The 18,351-nt window shown below is 53.0% G+C and overlaps 1 protein-coding gene and 1 pseudogene across 4 annotated transcripts; one reads left to right on the top strand and one right to left on the bottom strand.

Annotated features, from left to right (window-relative positions):
* The first annotated feature begins 1,717 nt into the window (after positions 1 to 1,717).
* On the top strand, positions 1,718 to 14,866 carry MBD3 (methyl-CpG binding domain protein 3). Of its 3 annotated transcripts, none has more exons than XM_080674962.1 (6): positions 1,718 to 1,875; positions 7,066 to 7,225; positions 7,780 to 7,917; positions 10,795 to 10,885; positions 11,286 to 11,463; positions 14,001 to 14,866. In XM_080674962.1, the coding sequence occupies exons 1-6, from the start codon at positions 1,862 to 1,864 to the stop codon at positions 14,194 to 14,196; spliced, it is 777 nt and encodes a 258-aa protein (XP_080531088.1). In that variant the 5' UTR covers positions 1,718 to 1,861; the 3' UTR covers positions 14,197 to 14,866. The 3 variants fall into 3 exon arrangements, with proteins under 3 accessions (XP_080531088.1, XP_080531089.1, XP_080531087.1); XM_080674963.1 differs by having other exon boundaries at positions 1,730 to 1,971; positions 14,005 to 14,866; XM_080674961.1 differs by having other exon boundaries at positions 1,740 to 1,971.
* Positions 8,313 to 9,523, bottom strand: LOC308250588 (small ribosomal subunit protein uS5-like; annotated as a pseudogene). Its single transcript has one exon. The product of its transcript is annotated as a small ribosomal subunit protein uS5-like (transcript).
* Positions 14,867 to 18,351: the final 3,485 nt, after the last annotated feature.

Here is an 18,351-nt window from a genome sequence, read left to right as displayed (position 1 = left end):
CATGACACAGGGGGGTGGGGGTGTTGTTAATACTTTTTCCTTTATACGTGTTCAAATGGCTTCACTGAATACAATTAATGTGTTGTCTCTATAATTGTACTTATTTTTTTAAATATATATATTTTTATTTCAGAGAGGAAGGAAGAGGGAGAGATAGAAACAACAACGATGAGATAGAATCATTGATTTGCTGCCTCCTGCATGCCCCCCACCGGGGACCGAGTTTGAAGAAACCTGGGCATGTGCCCGGACCTCTTGGTGCATGGATTGACGCTCAACCACTGAGCCACACCATCTGGGTTGTAATTATATTTCTCATATTAAGAAATAAAGTCGTGCTCTGGCCAGGTGGCTCAGTTGGTTGGACCCTCAACCCATACACCAAAAAGGTTGCAGGTTCAATTCCCAGTCCTGGCACATACCTAGATTTTGGTTCCATCCCCAGATGCAATGAATTGATGTTTCTCCTTCCCTCCCTCCCCCTCTCTCTCTCTGTAAAAAAATCAATAAAAACATATCCTCTGGTGAGGATTAAAAAATTAATTTAAAAAATAAAGTCACAGCCACTGGAAAACACATCTAGCAGATTAGGACTAGTTAAGGCCAGGGTCCTGGAGCCCTGGGTTTGGGTCTGAACTCTGCAGATAGAAACCTAAGGCTTCAAACCAGCTTTGGAATCTGGTCACCTCCCATTTCCATTCAGGGTGCCCACTTGACCACTTTGCCTGCTCACTTGTCTATGCAGCTATGCCCTGGAGAACCCAGGAGGGGAAGGGATATAAGAAATCTTCAGAAGCTGCACTCACCTGAAGACTTTAAACAAATGACACCTGCCTGCTGTGGGCTTGGGTTTCCCCGCCCAGGAATTGCCTCCAACCTGAGCATGAATCGCGTGGCCCAGAGTTGGGAAGATACCTACTGAGGAGAACCAGGTATGCGGATTACCCGTCTTTTACTCCCTGGGTGGAGTCTGGGGCCTTCTCACGCACATCCTCCCCACTCACCCAGAGGACTCTAGGACGGCAGTCAGGAGATCCAGCCGGCTCCTGGCGCCGGCCACAGCTGTCCACTCATGCAGTCTTAAGCACCTGCCGTGGGCCGGCCAGGCTCTGCTCTGGGGGAACAATGAAGCCAGGAGAGGTACTGATGGGGCAGCGCCACCTGGACCCTCTGGCTGGGGGTGGGAAGAGGTTATGGGAGGAGGACAAAAGGAGGGCAAGACCCCCAACCAACAGATAATGGCTGGACTTAGGTGGAGGCGGGGAGAAGGAGGCGTATTGCCAGATTCTGAGACGTCAAAAAAGCGTTGGGTGGGACCCGGAGTATGCAGGGGGGTAGCCAACGGCAATGGCCCGGGATGTGGACACTGGTGAAGAGGCTGGACGCTGTGAGACCGGGAGACAGTGGCATAGAGGCCCGCCACTGGAGTGGCATCCTGGAATCCAGGCGGGGTCGTGGTGACAGGTGCAGGAGGGAGATCCCTTCGAGACAGGGGGCAACAAGAACATAGAACGCAGACGCGGAGCGCGCGAGCCTCGTGCTGCCTCAGGCCCCAACTCTGTCCGGGTGTTGAGTGGCGCTGTCGCTGCGGGGCGGGGCCTGCGCAGCGCTTGCGCAGCACGCGGCCCCGCGCGCGGGCGGGTGGGCGGAGCGGGCCCCCCGAGCGGGGGCTGGCGAGCGCGGGGAGGGGGCTGAGAGGGCGGCAAAGCCGGCGCGCGCCCGGCTGGGGGTGGAGGGTGGGGGCCTGCGGGCCGGAACAGCCACGGTAAGTGGCGGCGGCGGCGGCGGCGGAGGCAGCTGAGGCGGCGGAGACCGGGGGTCCGGGCGGCGGCAGCGGCGGCGGGCCGAGGAGTCGGGCGCGATGGAGCGGAAGAGGTGGGAGTGCCCGGCGCTCCCGCAGGGCTGGGAAAGGGAAGAAGTGCCCAGAAGGTCGGGGCTGTCGGCCGGCCACAGGGATGTCTTTTACTATAGGTGAATGAACGTGCTAGCAGGGCAGGGCCCCAACGAGCGCCTCCCAGCGGCCTCTGCGGCGGCCTGGGCACCCTGACCGGGGCCGCGGCCTGGGCCCCCGCGCGTGCGTCGTGCGTGCGTTTCGGCGCGCGGCGGACGCCCAGCCCAGTGCGCGTGCGCGACCGCGCGCGCGGCGGCCCCCCGCCCCATCCAATCTGCCGAGTGCGCGTGCGCCCCCAACGTGGCCGCATGGCACTTGCAACGAACGGTCGAGCGCCGGCCTCTCTCCGGCAGCCATGGGAAACCTGCCAGAGGGCCGAAGGGCGCCGGCCGGTGCAGGCCAGATGTCGCTGGGAGGCAGGGGTGGGGGCTGGGCTAAGTTTTCTCTGATGGGCCCGGGAGGGCATACCTAGGAAAGCAGGTTCCTGGGTTCCCTGGGTAGCCGGGCCCCTGGGGATGCGTGTTTTGAAGGGTCACCCTTTCCGATCTTTGGGCTTTTTGGAGAGCGGCAACCCCGTTGGTCGCATATTCTCCAGTCACAGAGACGCGGGACATGAGACTTTATGAACGCCGCACAAACAGAGCCCAGCCTGTTGGTGTTGGTACGAGGTTTTCAGAGTTCCCCTCCCCAAAATTGGAAGCAGGGGCTGCCCTTAGCCTGGAAGAAGTGGCCAAATTGCCTGAACTCCCTCCGTGGAACAAAGAATTAGTGGGAGGCTTGAAGCCCATTCCCAGACAGTGGGCCACCTGCTGTTTGCCTTCTCCCTCTTTTTTCCCCTGACTGCTATAAGGAGCTTTTGTTTCTGAGCCAGCTTTGACGGTCCCCTCCCCTTTGCTTCAGGTCCCTGATGAAAGAGCCGGCAGGACACCTGCCTCCTGTTGAATGCCAGCTGGTGCTGGGGGGTATGCGGCCTGGTTTTGGGCCCAGAAACTGGCTGGGTGAGGCCAAGGAAAAGCAGAACCAATGCTCCATCCTCCAGCACTTGGCGGGAGGGGAAGAGCTAGGCTTTTGCTAGCCCCTTTTTGTAAGGAGGGAAGTGAGCTGGGAAAGGATAGTGACTGGTCCAGGACAAGCTCAGACTCTAGTTTCCGGTTTCCAAAAAGTGCAGGGCAGCTATGGGAGCTAAACTGGGCTTCCAAACGTATACAGAATTGGCTGGAACCTTTAACTTACTCGTTGACATAGTGGCGCTGCAAAAGTGTTTCTTAGGGACACATGTGCATTCTCCTTTGCTATCATTTACTGTGAGATCACTCCCTCACAGGCTGTTTAGAAAACCTAAATACTTTTAGTTCTGTCCTGGGTCAGTGGGGAGGCTTCAGAGTAGGACCATGTGCCTCATTTAATTCCAAGCATGCTTGTGTGCTTGCTTGCTTTTAAATCCAAGGGCCGAGGCAGGTCTCTCTGTTTCTAGTCCTTTGTTAATTTAACATCTCTGCAGCATCTGCTAGGTGGCTGGCACTGCTGGGTCCTGGCCATTCAGCTGGGAGTAAGACCCTGGCCCTCTTCTAGGTGACAGCTGAGGTACCAGCCCTCACCCTGTTACTCCTGGGTTTCAGGTGGTGACATGCTGAGAAGTGCAGGGATCTGTGAGGGCTGGTGGTAGGGGTGCCTGGCAGAGGCTGGGGCAGGTCAGGGAGGGCCTATCTGAGAAGGTGACATCTAGCTGAGCCCTAACAGTGAAGCTGGGAGGAAGAGCAGTCCAGGCAGTGGGAACACCAGGAGCCTGTGCAGAGGCCTGTGGTAGCAGAGAGCAGTCTGCAGCCCTGGAGCTGAACCAAGGCCAGCATGATTTAGAGCACCCTCTCATGCCCTCCTGCCTGGGAGCATGTCAGAGCTTCAGCTGAGTGAGGCCCCAACCCAGAACATAGGGGTCTGGAGGTGGGGAAAAGCTCCAAAACGGGCTGGACAGATGCAACTTCAGGTTTTCCATGGCTGCACTGAAGAGGTGAGGACCTGAGATGGGAGAGGAGTGGGGTACGGAGTCCAGCTTCATTGTCAGGTCTCTGGCCTGAATGACCCACCAGTTGTCCTCCTTTCTCCCATTGGTGGGAGATCCAGGGGGGATGTGATGTGGAACCATGGTGCTTTCCTGGAATGTGAGTTTCTGGTCTCCTCACCACTCTCTGGAGACCTTTCCTAACCAAGCAACTGGGCAAAAGCATGGGTAGATTTTCCTGATTGTCTTAATGCAGTTGGGGGGCTGAGGAGTCAGATTAGACTGGCCCTGAGTTCTAGCCCTGCCCCTACGACATGCAGGCCTTGAATTCTTGTCTTCCTCCTTCAAAAAGTGGTAGGTAGTGAGTAAGTGTCTCCTTTGAAGAATTGCATTGCAAGAGAGGGAGTGAGCCCTGACCGGTTTGGCTCAGTGGATAGAGCGTTGGCCTGCAGACTGAAGGGTCCCAGGTTCGATTCCGGTCAAGGGCATGTACCTTGGTTGCGGGCACGTCCCCAGTGGGGGGTGTACAGGAGGCAGCTGACCGATGTTTCTCTCTCGTCGATGTTTCTAACTCTCTATCCCTCTCCTTTCCTCTCTGTAAAAAATCAATAAAAATATATGTTAAAAAAGAGAGAGAGAGAGAGAGGGAGTGACCCTATGGACCATCCCCTGGGGGCTCATCCACCCAACCCTCCATCTTGATGATTTGTCCGAACTTCACTCCCAAAGTCTGCTGAGACTGGGGGTTATGGAGTGCCCCGTGTTTTCTTTGTGAAAACAGTCCCTGCTTGACATTTTCTATCCAGGCAGGAAACTGAGGACTTGAGGGAAGTTAATTCCCTGACCTAAGGAATAATTTTTTGAGAGGATTTTTCCAAAAGATCTCATTTAAAAGTAGTAGACTTAGGAAAACCAGAGCAGAAGACTCATCTACTGATGAGAAGCAAAGGTATAGGGAAAGACCAGGTCTGAGGCAAGTGTCTGTCTTTTTGCATCGCTTCAGACCCCTAGGCTCCACACTGGGCACAGGTTCCCATCCCCACAACCAGCTGGGCTTCCAGGTAGGCCTACCTCCAGAGAAGGCTATGGTGCTCATTTGTTTTCTCACTAAATATCAGGGATGTCTCAATCTGTCAGTACAGATCTGCAAAACCTGTTTTGAAAATTGAGATATAATCTCACATTCCATACTTCCAAAAGCTTACAATTTGGCAATTTTTAGTACAATTCAAAACATTTTGCAACCATCACCATTCTAGTTCCAGAACTATCTCATTATCCTAAATCAAAGCCCTCTACCCATTAGCATGGCTCCCCATTCCCTCTCTGAGCCCCTGGCACTTGTTTTAAACAGTTTTATTGAGATAGGGTATACATACCACACAAGTCACCCATTTAAAGTGTACAGTTTTGATATATTCAAAGATACAGCCATCACCACAGTCAATTTTAGGACATTTTCATCACCCCCAAAAGAACCCCAATGCCCTATTCCCCTATCCCCAGCCCTGAGCAACTGCTAACCTGTGCGTTGTGTTTTGTTTTAAAAATATTTTTTTCTTGATTTCAGAGAGGAAGGGAGAGAGAGAGAGAAACATCACTGATGAGAGAGAATCATCGATTGGCTGCCTCTTGCATGCCCCCAACTGGGGATCGAGTCTGCAACCTGGGCATGTGCCCTGACAGGGAATCAAACCATGACCTGGTTCATAGGTGGATGCTCAACCACAGAGCCACACCAGCTGGGCTCTGTGTTTTGATCTCCCTGTTCTCATTCATGTTTAAAGACAACAGCAACGGGTGGAAGTGACTGGAGGCAAAGAAATGTTGGCGAGTATTTTGAGTGGGTTCCTTCCCTCTTTGCCTTTCCATTGCCCTGGGCACATGGGCTGGGTGTTCATATCTGCCAACACAGAGCATAATATAAAAGTGGATCTTCCTGAAGAGTCCTTAGCAGCCTTAGGCAGTAGGGGACTCTGTTAAAGCACCCTGTCCTAGCTGATGTGGCCAGGCCAAGGAAAGAAGCACAAGTTCCTGCAATAACCTTACCCAGTAGGGGGTCCCAGGGCTGCCTGAGCTGAGTGTGCCATAGGTTTCCTTCTGGCTGTAACAGGACCCATCCTGCCCTCCATTGTCCCTGGTTTGCTATGTGCCTGGACATGTGGAACAGGACTGGAGGGGGCAGGTATGCGCTTGCTCAAATTAGGGGCTTATCTCAGAGGTTTCCCCATGCCCATCAGCAGTTACCCCTCCTTCCTACTCTTCAACCCCTGGCACCTACAAATCTCCTTATACTTGTGGATTTGCTTTTCTGGGCATTTCATATCAATGAAATCACACACTGTGTGGCCTTTTTGTGTCTGGCTTCTCTCACTGAGCATCATGTCTTCGAAGGTTCATCCACATCGTGGAGTGTCAGTGCTTCTCTGCATTTCGTGGCTGAGTAATAATATACCAGTGTGTGGATGGGGTCATGTTGTGTTTATTCATTAGCTGGTGGCATCTAGGTTGTTTCTACTTATGCCTATTATGAATCCTGCTGCTGTGAATATTTGGGTTAAATTTTTTCGTGGATGTATGTTTTCACTCCTCAGGGAGCTACCTAGGGGTGGGATTGCTGTTTGATCCTTTGAAGAGCTGCCAGACTATTTCCAAAGTGGCTGCACAAGTCTTCCTGGCAGTACTGTTACTGCATGCTGGGTCCTGTGCTGGTCCTGTCCAGCATAGTTATGTTGACTTTGCTGCACAGTGGCCCTGTGTGTGGGTGTTGTGTCCTCAGAGCTGAGCAGGATGCAAATCTTCACCGCCAGGTCATCACAGCTCCTGCTTTCCAGCTTTCCCAACAGGTCATGCCTGAGCAGTTGTTTGGGGTCCTGGTCCCGAATCTTAACATGAGATTTTACTGGCCCCCAGGAGCCCCTAGTCTCCAACGCCATAACCACTAGAAGGAGATAGCTATTAGGTCATGTCCCTCAAATACCTGCTATCATTGGGTCTGTTCTCAAGAACATGGCCTATTTCTGTTTCTGGAATGTTCTGAAAATGGCAGTCAGGCTCTCAAGGCTAGGCCCCATCACTCTGTAGATCCAGGTGTTCATCTCTGCTCTGGGCCTGGAGTTGGGGGTGTGGGGTGGCCCAGCACATCCTGCAGCCACTGACTCCTCTCTGGCCGCAGCCCGAGTGGGAAGAAGTTCCGCAGCAAGCCACAGCTGGCACGGTACCTGGGCGGCTCCATGGACCTGGGGGCCTTCGACTTCCGGACAGGCAAGATGCTGATGAGCAAGATGAACAAGAGCCGGCAACGGGTGCGCTATGACTCCTCCAACCAGGTCAAGGTGAGCCACCCTGCTCTGCTCCACCCAATCACAATGGAGTGTGGGGGGGGTGGATTCACCATTTCAGACCCACTGTGGTGGTGAAAAGAGAGCTGATACTGTAATGGAGTTTACGTCTGGTGTTAAAGTAACTATTTACTAAGGGAAATTTGGAGGCCACAGAAAAGGAGAAATAAGGAATAGTGATTCTGTCCCTTGAGAGGTCTCTGGCTGCTTCTGGTGCTTGTTGCACTTTCTTTCCTTGAACAGTGTCTTCAATAGCTGACAGTCCACATGGGTACCCAGTGACACTGTGTGTGTCCCCAGTCTCTGATGGACACACGTTCAGTGGGACTTTGAACCTGTCCCAGGCTAGTACTTCACAGAGAATGAGGCACAGGAGGCAAGAACAGGGCCAATGTGTGTCCTGAGCCCCACCGAGGGCAGCAAATAGGCAGGGACTGGACTTGGCATCTCCTCCAGGTCTCTGGGTGCCACTGGGTGTGCTAGTGACTGGGAGAACACAAGAGTCAGGCTTCTGAAGAGTCTGAGTGGCAGTGTTCCTGTCTCCACAGGGCAAACCTGATCTGAACACGGCCCTCCCTGTCAGGCAGACAGCATCCATCTTCAAGCAGCCAGTGACCAAGATCACCAACCATCCCAGCAACAAGGTGAAGAGTGACCCCCAGAAGGCTGTGGAGCAGCCCCGGCAGGTGAGCACATACCCTACACACACCCTGGCCAGGTCAGGCCCAGCCCTGAATCTTCTGTTCCCTCCAAGCTGGGTCCTCTCTTTTTTAAAAAAATAACAGGCTTAATTCAGTTTCTTTTTCTTTTCTTTTTTATTTATTGATTGATTTCTAGAGAGAGAAACATTGATTTGTTCCACTTAATTTATGCATTCATTGATTGATTCTTTTATGTGCCCTCACCAGGGATCTAACTCACAACCTTGACTTATCAGGACAATGCTCTAATCAACTGAGCTACCCAGCCAGGGTATCAATTTATTTTTCTTTCTGAAATATGTTTTATTTGATTTTAATTTTTAAAGTATATTTTTATTGATCTCAGGGAGGGAGAGGGAAAGGGAGATAGAAACATCAATGATGAGAGAGAATCACCTATTGGCTGCCTCCTGCACACCCCCTACTAGGGATTGAGCCCACAACCCAAGCATGTGCCCTTGACCGGAATCGAACCTAGGACCCTTCAGTCTATAGGCCGACGCTCTATTCACTGAGCCAAACCAGCTAGGGCTGTTTTAATTAATTTTAGAGAGAGAGAAAGGAAGAGGGATAGAGAGATAGAAACATTGATCAGTGCTTCCTGCATGCCCCCTACTGGGGAGGCAAGGACAGGACAAGTGTGTGCCCTGACCTGAAATTGAACCAGTGATCTCTTGGTTCATGGGTCAACGCTCAGATGTTGAGCCACACCAGCTGGGCTCAATTTATTTTTCTTGCGTAAAATTATGTGGTGGCCACAGTTGGAGCTTGGGTCCTCTGCACAGAAACTCTGGTGTGGGTCTTTACAAGATTGTCAGTGATAGGGAGACTTGGTGAACACAGTCTCTTTCCAAAGGTCAGGGGTGAGATAACTGTAGGTCTTAGAGATAGCATCAAAGGTGGCTTTGGCGAAGTTGCCCAGGGTGACATGGCAGCCCCTGGCCAAGGTGTAGCAGTCGTGGATCCTGGCCATCAGCAGCAGCTTCTTGGGAATAGGAGCTGAGACTATGCCAGTGCCCCTGGGGACAGGAATGAGGCACACCAGCATGGAACTACAGTAGCTAGTCATCTTTCAAGGGACAGTGTGGGGCTTGCTGATCTTGTTCCCCCAGTAGTTTCACCACAGGGATAATTTGAGAGCTTGGCCAGAGTGATGCCCCACGGATGGCAGTGGCTACTTCCTTTGAACACTAACACCCAGACCATCAGGTCTATTGTAGTCCCCAATGGTGACAAATGCCTTGAACTGGGTCTTCTGGCCAGTGGGTGTCTGCTTTTACACGGGCATGATCTTCAAAACCTTGTCCTTGAAGGGTACCCCCAGGAAAAATTCAATGATCTCAGATTCCTTGATGAGCAGGAGAAGAGACAGATCTCCTACAGGGACTTGATCTTCGTGTACTTGACCATGTGGCCCAGCTTGGTGACTGGGTCTACTCCTTGTCTTTGGCCTTGCTTCTGCGAGCTCTGCGGCCTTGACCCTGACTCCACCCCAGCCTCGACCTCAGCCCCAGATGCCACTACCAGATCCTCCATGAAAGCCTCCTCAGCCTCCCATTTTAGGGCCCCCAAGTCCTCCAGGCACCGGCATTTGGTGTTTTCCTCAGAGAAGACACTCAGTCCACACTTCAGAGCCTACATTTGTTGGGTCACTTAGCCCAAGTGCAGTCAGGAACAGTCAACCCAGAACCTAGTTCTGTGGGAAGCAAAGCCCCACCCTGACCCCACCCACTATGCAGAGGGCTGCTGGGGCACTTGGGACTTTTTCTGGCTAATGTTTTTTTTTTTAATGTATATATATTTTATTGATTTTTTTACAGAGAGGAAGGGAGAGGGACAGAGAGTTAGAAACATCGATGAGAGAGAAACACCGATCAGCTGACTACTGCACACCCCCTACTGGGGATGTGCCCGCAACAAAGGTACATGCCCTTGACCGGAATCGAACCTGGGACCCCTCAGTCCGCAGGTCGACGCTCTATCCACTGAGCCAAACCGGTTAGGGCCAATGTTTTATTTTTTTAAATATTTTTATTGATTTCAGAGAGGAAGGGAGAGGGAGAGAGAGATAGAAACTCAATGATGAGGAAAAATCATTGATTGGCTGCTTTCTGCATGCCCCACATTGGGGATCAAGTCCACAACCCAGGCATATGCCCTGACTGGGAATTGAATCGTGACCTCCTGGTTCATAGGTTGACCCTCAACCATTGAGCTACGCCAACTGGACTGGCCAATGTTTTTTTTGTTGTTGTTTTAATATATATATATATATATATATATATTTTTTTTTTAATTGATTTCAGAGAGAAAGGGAGAGGGAGAGAGAGATAGAAACATCAATGTTGAGAGAGAATCATTGATTGGCTGCCTCCTGCACACCCCATACTGGGGATCGAGCCCGCAACCCAGGCATGTGCCCTTGACTGGAATCAAACCCGGGACCCTTCAGTCCGCAGGCCGACGCTCCATCCACCAAGCCAAACCAGCCAGGGCTAGCCAGTGTTTTCATACATATTTACAAACATCCACACACTGTATAGTGGGGGGTGTGGGACAGTCTTTTGGGAACATCACCACACATCTAACATCCTGGGTCTTTGTCCTGCCAAAAACTGGAGTTGGCGTTTCTCTGCTCTGGGAAGATGGCCTGGGTGTGGATCCCGTTGGGGCCATGGCACCCTCATTTCTCAAGCTGGGATGTCAGCAGCCCAGCCAGGGTAGTGGTTAGAGGTCATGCTGAGACCAACCACTGCACTACATGTGGATGGGCTTTAGCCATCATCCGGACTGCTATGGTTCACCTGTGCATGGGGGTGCCTTGCTGTGTTATTGGCCTCACATCTATCTGTCCGGCGGTAGCTCTTCTGGGAGAAGAAGCTGAGTGGCCTGAATGCCTTTGATATTGCTGAAGAGCTTGTGAAGACCATGGACCTCCCTAAGGGTCTGCAAGGTAAACCCAGACCCCAGGACGGGTAAGGGGAAGTTAGGAAGGGGGCCAGGCCTGCAGGAGAAAGGAAGGGACCCTCCAACCTCCAGCTTTGGATCAGAGGGGCAGACGCCTGATATCTGGTCCTGGAAACAGCTACACAGAGCAGAACACATCTGTGGGGGGCGGGGGGCCGAGAGGTTGAGGGGAGGCACTGGACCAGCAAGATGCATCTTCCTGGAGGGTCCTGGAAAAATTGGGGGTGTGATTTTGCTCCACCATAAACAACCAACCATCCCTGAGCATGTAGAGTTCCTTTTCTGAGAGCAACTGCCTGCTCATAAGGGGAGTTTGGGAACAACATCTGAGGTTGAGGGACAAAGACCAGTGCCTGGTGGTGACTGTACCTCCTGCGCCCCTGCAGGAGTGGGACCCGGCTGCACAGATGAGACCCTGCTCTCTGCCATAGCCAGCGCCTTGCACACCAGCACCATGCCCATCACTGGCCAGCTCTCAGCTGCCGTGGAGAAGAACCCTGGAGTATGGCTCAACACAGCCCAGCCCCTCTGCAAGGCTTTCATGGTGACTGATGAGGACATCAGGTAGCTGCTCTCCCACCTCACCCTCTGTGGCTCCTGGCCGGTGTGTCTTTGAGCCTTCAGGGGTATGAGGCCTTTGAGGGTCCTGCTGAGGGGTGGGATACTAGCTGTGGCACAGAGGAGGAGGCTCTAGAGAGTGGCAGGAAGTGGGCACATGACAGGAACAGGAAGTACTGAGAGGTGAAGATAAACACATCCTAGGGCTTTAGTGCTGGGCCTGAGTTGGTAGTGCCCAGGTGCAGGTGGACTCGGAGTGAGAGGCATCCATTTGCTGGAATCTTTTGGGAAGACCTGGTAAGGAGGTGGTTTGAACTGGCACTGGGCAGGAAACGTAAAAGTGCTGAAAGGATAAATACACATCCTTTAAAACCTAAAATTTCAGTGCAGTTTAAATGTCAGTGCAAAACTTAAAATGTTTTGTGAGGTCTGCCCTAGCCATTTTGGCTCAGTGGATAGAGTGTTGGCCTGTGGACCAAAGGGTCCTGGGTTTGATTCCAGTCAAAGGCACATACCTTGGTTGCAGGCTCCTCCCCGTCCTGAGCCCTGGTGGGGGCGTGTGTAGGAGTAACCAGATTTTCTATCTTTCCCTCTCTCTTCTACTCTTCCTAAAAATCAATGGAAAAATACCCCATGTGAGGATTAACAACAACAAAAAGTTTCGTGAGGTCAAGAGAAGTTAAAGTTAGGGACCCCTCTACCCCCAAACAAAGAAGGGACTGGAAACCAGAGTAGGCATGGCCTGATTGGTATATGTGCTGGGTTGTGGGTTTGTGGGCTTCCTGTCTCGGGAATTGGGGCTTCAAAGCTTCGTGGATGTGAGAAGCCCCTGTGCTCCATGTAAGGTGAGGACATGGAACTGAGATACCACACCACCACCCCCAAGTCCCCCATGCCAGAGAGTCTGCCCAACAGAAAGGGCAAGAGAAGGAATTGAAAGTATAAAAAAAGAACATAACTCCAAAAAGACTGGAAGGATTTATATTTTTTTAAAAATATATTTTATTGATATTTTACAGAGAGGAAGGGAGAGGGATAGAGAGAAACATCGATGAGAGAGAAACATCGATCAGCTGCCTCCTGCACTCCTACTGGGGATGTGCCCGCAACCAAGGTACATGCCCTTGACTGGAATCAAACCCGGGACCCTTCAGTCCGCAGGCTGATGCTCTATCCACTGAGCCAAACCGGTTTCGGCTGGAAGGATTTTTAAAGCTAAGCAGAACTACAATTAGAAGTCAGTAAAATGAAAAATTTAAGTCATGGGTTAGGCCAGTGGTCGGCAAACCGTGGCTCACGAGCCGCGGTTTGCCGCTCTGTTGACTAATGAGTTTGCCGACCACTGGACTAGACTAAATGTTATCGTGTAGTTGGAAGCTGTGAGGATTAGGCAATTGTGGCATATTGTGTGCAAAGAGGTAAAGGGTAGTTATGACAGTGGTCGGCAAACTAAGTAGTCAACAGAGCAGCAAAACGCGGCTCGCAAGTCGCGTGCGGCTCGGGAGCCTCGGTTTGCCAACCACTGGGTTAGGCAGTGGATTTGGTCCTGTCTGGAGAGGTGAGTAGCCAGCTGTGCAGAGAAGACAGAGTGGTAAGGAGAGAAAGGACGCTCCCCACACAGGACAGGGACAGGGCCAACCTGGCAACAGACACAAACGTTAGATGTTATAGTGAAAATGTAGAACTTGAGACAGGATGGATCTTAAAAGCCACAGGGAGGGGAGGCAGATGGGCAAGCAGACGAAGCTACAGCCGCTTTCTTTGCCAAGAGACGGAAAGCCAGCCCTAGCCGGTTTGGCTCAGTGTATAGAGCGTCGGCCTGCGGACTCAAGGGTCCCGGGTTAGATTCCAGTCAAGGGCACTTGCCCGGGCTGTGAGCTCAGTCCCCAGTAAGGGGTGTGCAGGAGGCAGCCAATCAATGATTCCCCTTCATCATTGATGTCTCTATCTCTCTTCCTCACCCTTCCTCTCTGAAGTCAATAAAAATACATTAAAAAAAAAAAAAAAGACGGAAAGCCATTCCCACCTAGAATTCTCTACCTGCAAACTCATCCACAAGACAGGTGACACTGGCTAGGCAGTGGACTGGGCACTCAGTGGTCTTTTTTCCCCTTTGCAAACCCCACTCAAGTGATAGCGAAAGAGCTTACGCATGTGCACTACACCAGAGGAGCCAAGCAGACAGGTGACCACCCATTCTGGGAGGAGGAGAGCCATCAGGCAGACCAGAATGACCAGAACTGATTGGGGTAGTGCCTGCCAGGAGGTGGGGAGACAGGGTGGTGGCAAGAGGGAGTGAGGAGGCCAGTGGAATAGGAATAGAGTGTCTGAGCACTCAGAGCCCCTGGGGTCTACCATCTGGAAGGCTGAGTCAGAGCTACTTGCTCAAGAAGGGAGTGTGAGCCACAGGCCAGGGCTGGAGGATCCTCGGGCCCCAAAAAATCAGAAGCCCATGTATATCTATGCATCCCATCCTCCTGGCCTCGTACCCTGGTCTTCCCAGAGATAGGGACATTCCCTGTCAGCACTCCATGTGTCTCCAGGAAGCAGGAGGAACTGGTACAGCAGGTTCGCAAACGGCTGGAAGAGGCGCTGATGGCTGACATGCTGGCCCATGTGGAGGAGCTGGCCCGGGATGGTGAGGCGCCGCTGGACAAGCCAGGTGCGGAAGAGGAGGTGGAAGATGAAGAGGATGAGGAGGAGGAGCCTGATCAAGACCAGGAAATGGAGCACATGTAGAGCAGTTGTAGGTGGACCCCAGGCTACAGCATGTGCTTGGGTAGTGACCACAGGGGGGAGAGACAGTCCAAGAGTTCTTGGGACCTGTTCCACGCTGGGTATCGGCTGTGCTAGGAGAGCACCTGTCTCCCTGGAGGAAGGAGCCCAGGGTGGCCTGGCCCTCCCTTTCCTTCCAGAGGCCCTGCCCGAGCCATGCCTGTGGGGGGCACCTACAGACTCAGCCCTTGCCCTAATGGGACCAGGCTTAGGAGGAAGGTGGCCCTCCCTTCCCAGGCATGCCCACTCCCCCGGCCACTAGGACACCTGGGGTCATGGCTGGAGGATGGTCCCCTGCCCTGCAAATCCCGTTTGCTCTTCTTTGAAGGGCCAGACTTCTGAAAGTGCTGGTCGCTCCTGGGCCCTGCCTGCAGGGTTATGGCTCCTGGATGCAACTGGGCCTCTGGACTCATTGTCGCCATCCTGAGCTCAGAAAAGCGTTCTTGAAACAGGCTTACCTCCCGATCTTGAGTGTGAGGGACAATCCTCTGGGCCAGACTCAGCCCTCCCAGAAAGGGTTGCAGGTTCCCCGAGTGCCCATCCAGCTGAGCAAAGCCGTGACACTCAAGAGTGTGTCTGAAAGAAAGCGGCACAGCCCAGACGTTTTCCTTCAATAAATCGGTGATACAAACGAGGCTGAACGTCCTGTAACTTCTTTACCTTTTGTGTTTTCTGGACATGGATGTGAAATCTGGACTTCATCTGGAAACCTCACTGTCTGGCCTGCCGGGCCCTGCCTAAGGGTCAGCCACCAGCATCTGAGGACTGCTCACAGCCAGGAGCACAGTAGGGCTGACCTACGTGCCTCAGTTTTTCCTTGTATAACAGGTACAGTTAATAGCCAACACTCTGGGCTGTGGGCTGTCATGTGGCCTGGCTGGAGCTGCCACTGGGGCCCAGGCTCCTGTGTGTTCCTATCAAGAGGTGTGTTTCATGGCCAAGCATTTCTAAGTGCTATGCCCAGAATAGTGGTCTCCGAGAAGCACTGGGGGCGAAGATCATCAGAATCTTGTCACGTCACACATCCCCTACATCCCCAGTGCCTTGGGAGAGGGGTGCCACCTTGTACCCACTCTGCCCTAACCAGCAGCTTGTGACTGGGCAAGGATCCTGATTGCTGAGTCATTTGGCCAGACACCCGGGGCAGTCTAGGTATGGGCATGTGGGTCAGGGGTGAGGGGTGACATGGGAGCCCCTCAGAGCTGTGAGCGGTTGCTGCCATCTTGATCTTCCAAGGATGCTGGTGCAGTCAAACTGACCACATCCTTCCAAGTCAAGTTGAAACGCAAATCCTGAGGACCAAGAAGGCTGCCCTGTACAGGTCCCAGTGCCTGTTGGGCCTGAGGTCCCTGGGCCATGAGTCCGGCTCTGTCCCTCAGGTCTGAGTAGAGGGGCTGCAGGGAGGTTACTGTGGGTGACAGAGGACTGAATAAAGCCATCTAGGGCATGTTTGGAGCCTGGGTTCAATCTGAAGCGTGGTGTTTGTTTCTGAGCAATACGGGTCTCGTCTGGGCCTGCCAGGCCTGCATCCTGTGGATCAGTTCTGGGCTGGGCAATAACGGAATCAGGAGGGGCTGGCCTGTCCCAGAGGATGGCCGATTTCCCCATAGACTCCGAAGGTGCAGGCCTTCTGACAGTCCCAGCACTGTTAGCATAAAGCCAGATGTGGAGGCTTCTGGAAGATTTGGGACTCCTGCACCTACTGGTTGAAGTCCCCAAGACTCCCTTGGAGCACGTGGAGCTCCCAGTGGGTATGTGTTGGGGTGGTGGGGGGGGGGTTCTTCAGGGCTGGGCACACAGGGACATGGCTGAGTCTGGCCTTGGGGACCTGAATTGGACCTTCAGCCCCTGTCAGGGTCACAAGGCTGGTACAAGAGCTGGGAGAACCCTGATCCACCTGCCCGCCCCCCCAGGTCCTCTGTTCCCCATCCCACAGCTAGCCAGGCTTAATGGCCTGGACCCCCTCCTCACCCCCACATGGAATCTCTGTTCATCTTTCTGTCTCCCATCCCTCCTCTGAGTGTCCCCCCACATGCATCCTCTTTACTCTGCAGACAGCCCTGCCCACCCACCGGAACTGGTTCCAGCTTCCAGAAGGAAAACTTGAGGCTCAAGTTAGCAACTTGCCTAGGGGCACCATTTGGAAAGGAGTTGGGCCTGCCTGAGAACTTGGGTCTTCATGACTCCAACACCCATGCAGCTGATTGTGCCAGCCTCTGGCCACTGAGAGGCCCTGAGCAGCCTCAAAAAGGACAAGAGCCTGGGTGGTTCTGCGTGAGAATGGAATGCCCAGTCACATCATAGACCCCTTCCTGACACTTTCCAAGCTTGAGGGTCTCACCTGAATTCATTCTTCTTCCCAGCGAGACTCCCAGAGACAAGGGTGCCAGGGTTTCTGAGCCAACAGTTTAGGGCATCTGCATCACGGACCTGAGCCATCCCCATGTCTCTACCATAATATGCCTGGCTTCTTCCAGCCCAAGGCAGTCAAGAGCTTTCTGAACCACCCTACATCCACACCCAGATCAGCCTGCCTGGGATGGTTCCTCACTTTGAGCCTTCTGTGGCTGCTGGAACAAATCACCATAAACTTTGTGACTTAATTCACACATATTCATTCTGGGGTCAGGAGTCTGACATGGGCTTCATGGGGCTAAACCAGCCGTGGGCAAACTATGGCCCACGGGCCGGATCCGGCTGTTCTATCCGGTTCTCTTTCTCTCCCCTCCACTCCTTTACTTTGAATTTATATTAGTTTATACAAACACTCAATCCATGCTTTTGTTCCGGCCCTCCGGTCCAGTTTAAGAACCCATTGTGGCCCTCGAGTCAAAAAGTTTGCCCACCCCTGGGCTAAACCCAAGTGTGCAGGGCTGGTCCTTCCAAAGGCACTAATGGAGGATTGTTTCCTGCCTTTTCCAGCTTCCAGAGGCGTTACATCTCTGGCCTGTATGTAGCCCCTTCATTTTAACAGCCAGTAACTCGGCATCTTCCATGTTTGACTCTGACCCTCCTGTCTTCCCTCTTCTGAGGGTGTGATGACAGTGGGTTCCCCCCCGGGGAAATCTAAGATCACCCCATCTCAGGGGCCTTGACTTAATCCCACCTGCAAAGAGGATGAATGTCTTTGGAGGCCACTTGCCCACCACAGAAGACACACCCTCACTCAACCTCCCTCATCTCTACCCCACCTTGGAACCTGGACACCATTCATAGCCTCTGGGTCTGAGGGAACAATTTGAGCCCTAGGATTAGATCTCCAACTTCCTCCAATCACTCATTCAACATGCATTCACAGCAGAGCCAGCTCAGATCTGGTACCAGCCTGAGGAACTTGGGCTGGATGTGGCCTGGGGGTGAGGGTGGGGAAGGGTCTGGCACAGGGACCAAGACAGGGGAGTGAGGGGTTTTGTTTTTTTTAATCCTCACCCAAGGATATGTGTGTGTTTTTTTATTTGGGAGAGAGAGAGAAACCAATATTGTCTTCCCTCACATTCCAACCAAGGATCAAACCCAAAATCCTGGTATGTGCCCTGACAACCTGCAACCCTTTGGTGCACTGGATGATGCTCCAACTGAGCCACAATGGCCAGGGCCGAGTGAGGGCTTTAATTGGGGGAGGGGTACCTGCCAGGGACGCAGGTGGAGAGAAGTGACTGGAGGTGGACGATTCAACAGTGGACAGCTTTGGCTGAGGAACTACATGGTGGAGGGCAGACCTAAAATCGGTGAGGATGGCGGTGGGCACTAGGGTAGGGGCCAGTGCATGGCAAAAAGGACCAGTTCACCCCCTCTCCCACCTGAAAAGCTCATGCAATAGTCCTTAAGTTCCACAGCCAACCAGGGACTTAGGAGGGGTCCCCTTGAAGACGTGGGCGGGCGACTCCACGGAGTCCATTCTGCTCCTTGCCCATTTATCATGAGAAACCGCACGGGAAAACCGGAGGGCTCCTTAAACTCCAAAGGAAAAAGGCTGAAGGAAGGGCCGCGGGGACAGGATAGCTTTGGAACTGGGCACGCTGGGCTACTCGGGGAGCCCACAGGGCAGGACAGGGCGCCAGGCACCCCAGAAGAGGGAAGATCTTCACCTCCGAAGGCTCTGGCCAGTGGAAACCAGCC

Source organism: Plecotus auritus (assembly GCF_963455305.1).
Source record: "Plecotus auritus genome assembly, chromosome: 6".
Taxonomy (NCBI): domain Eukaryota; kingdom Metazoa; phylum Chordata; class Mammalia; order Chiroptera; family Vespertilionidae; genus Plecotus; species Plecotus auritus.
The sequence above is the reverse complement of the archived record's forward strand: the minus strand, read 5'-3'. Positions and strand labels throughout refer to the sequence as shown.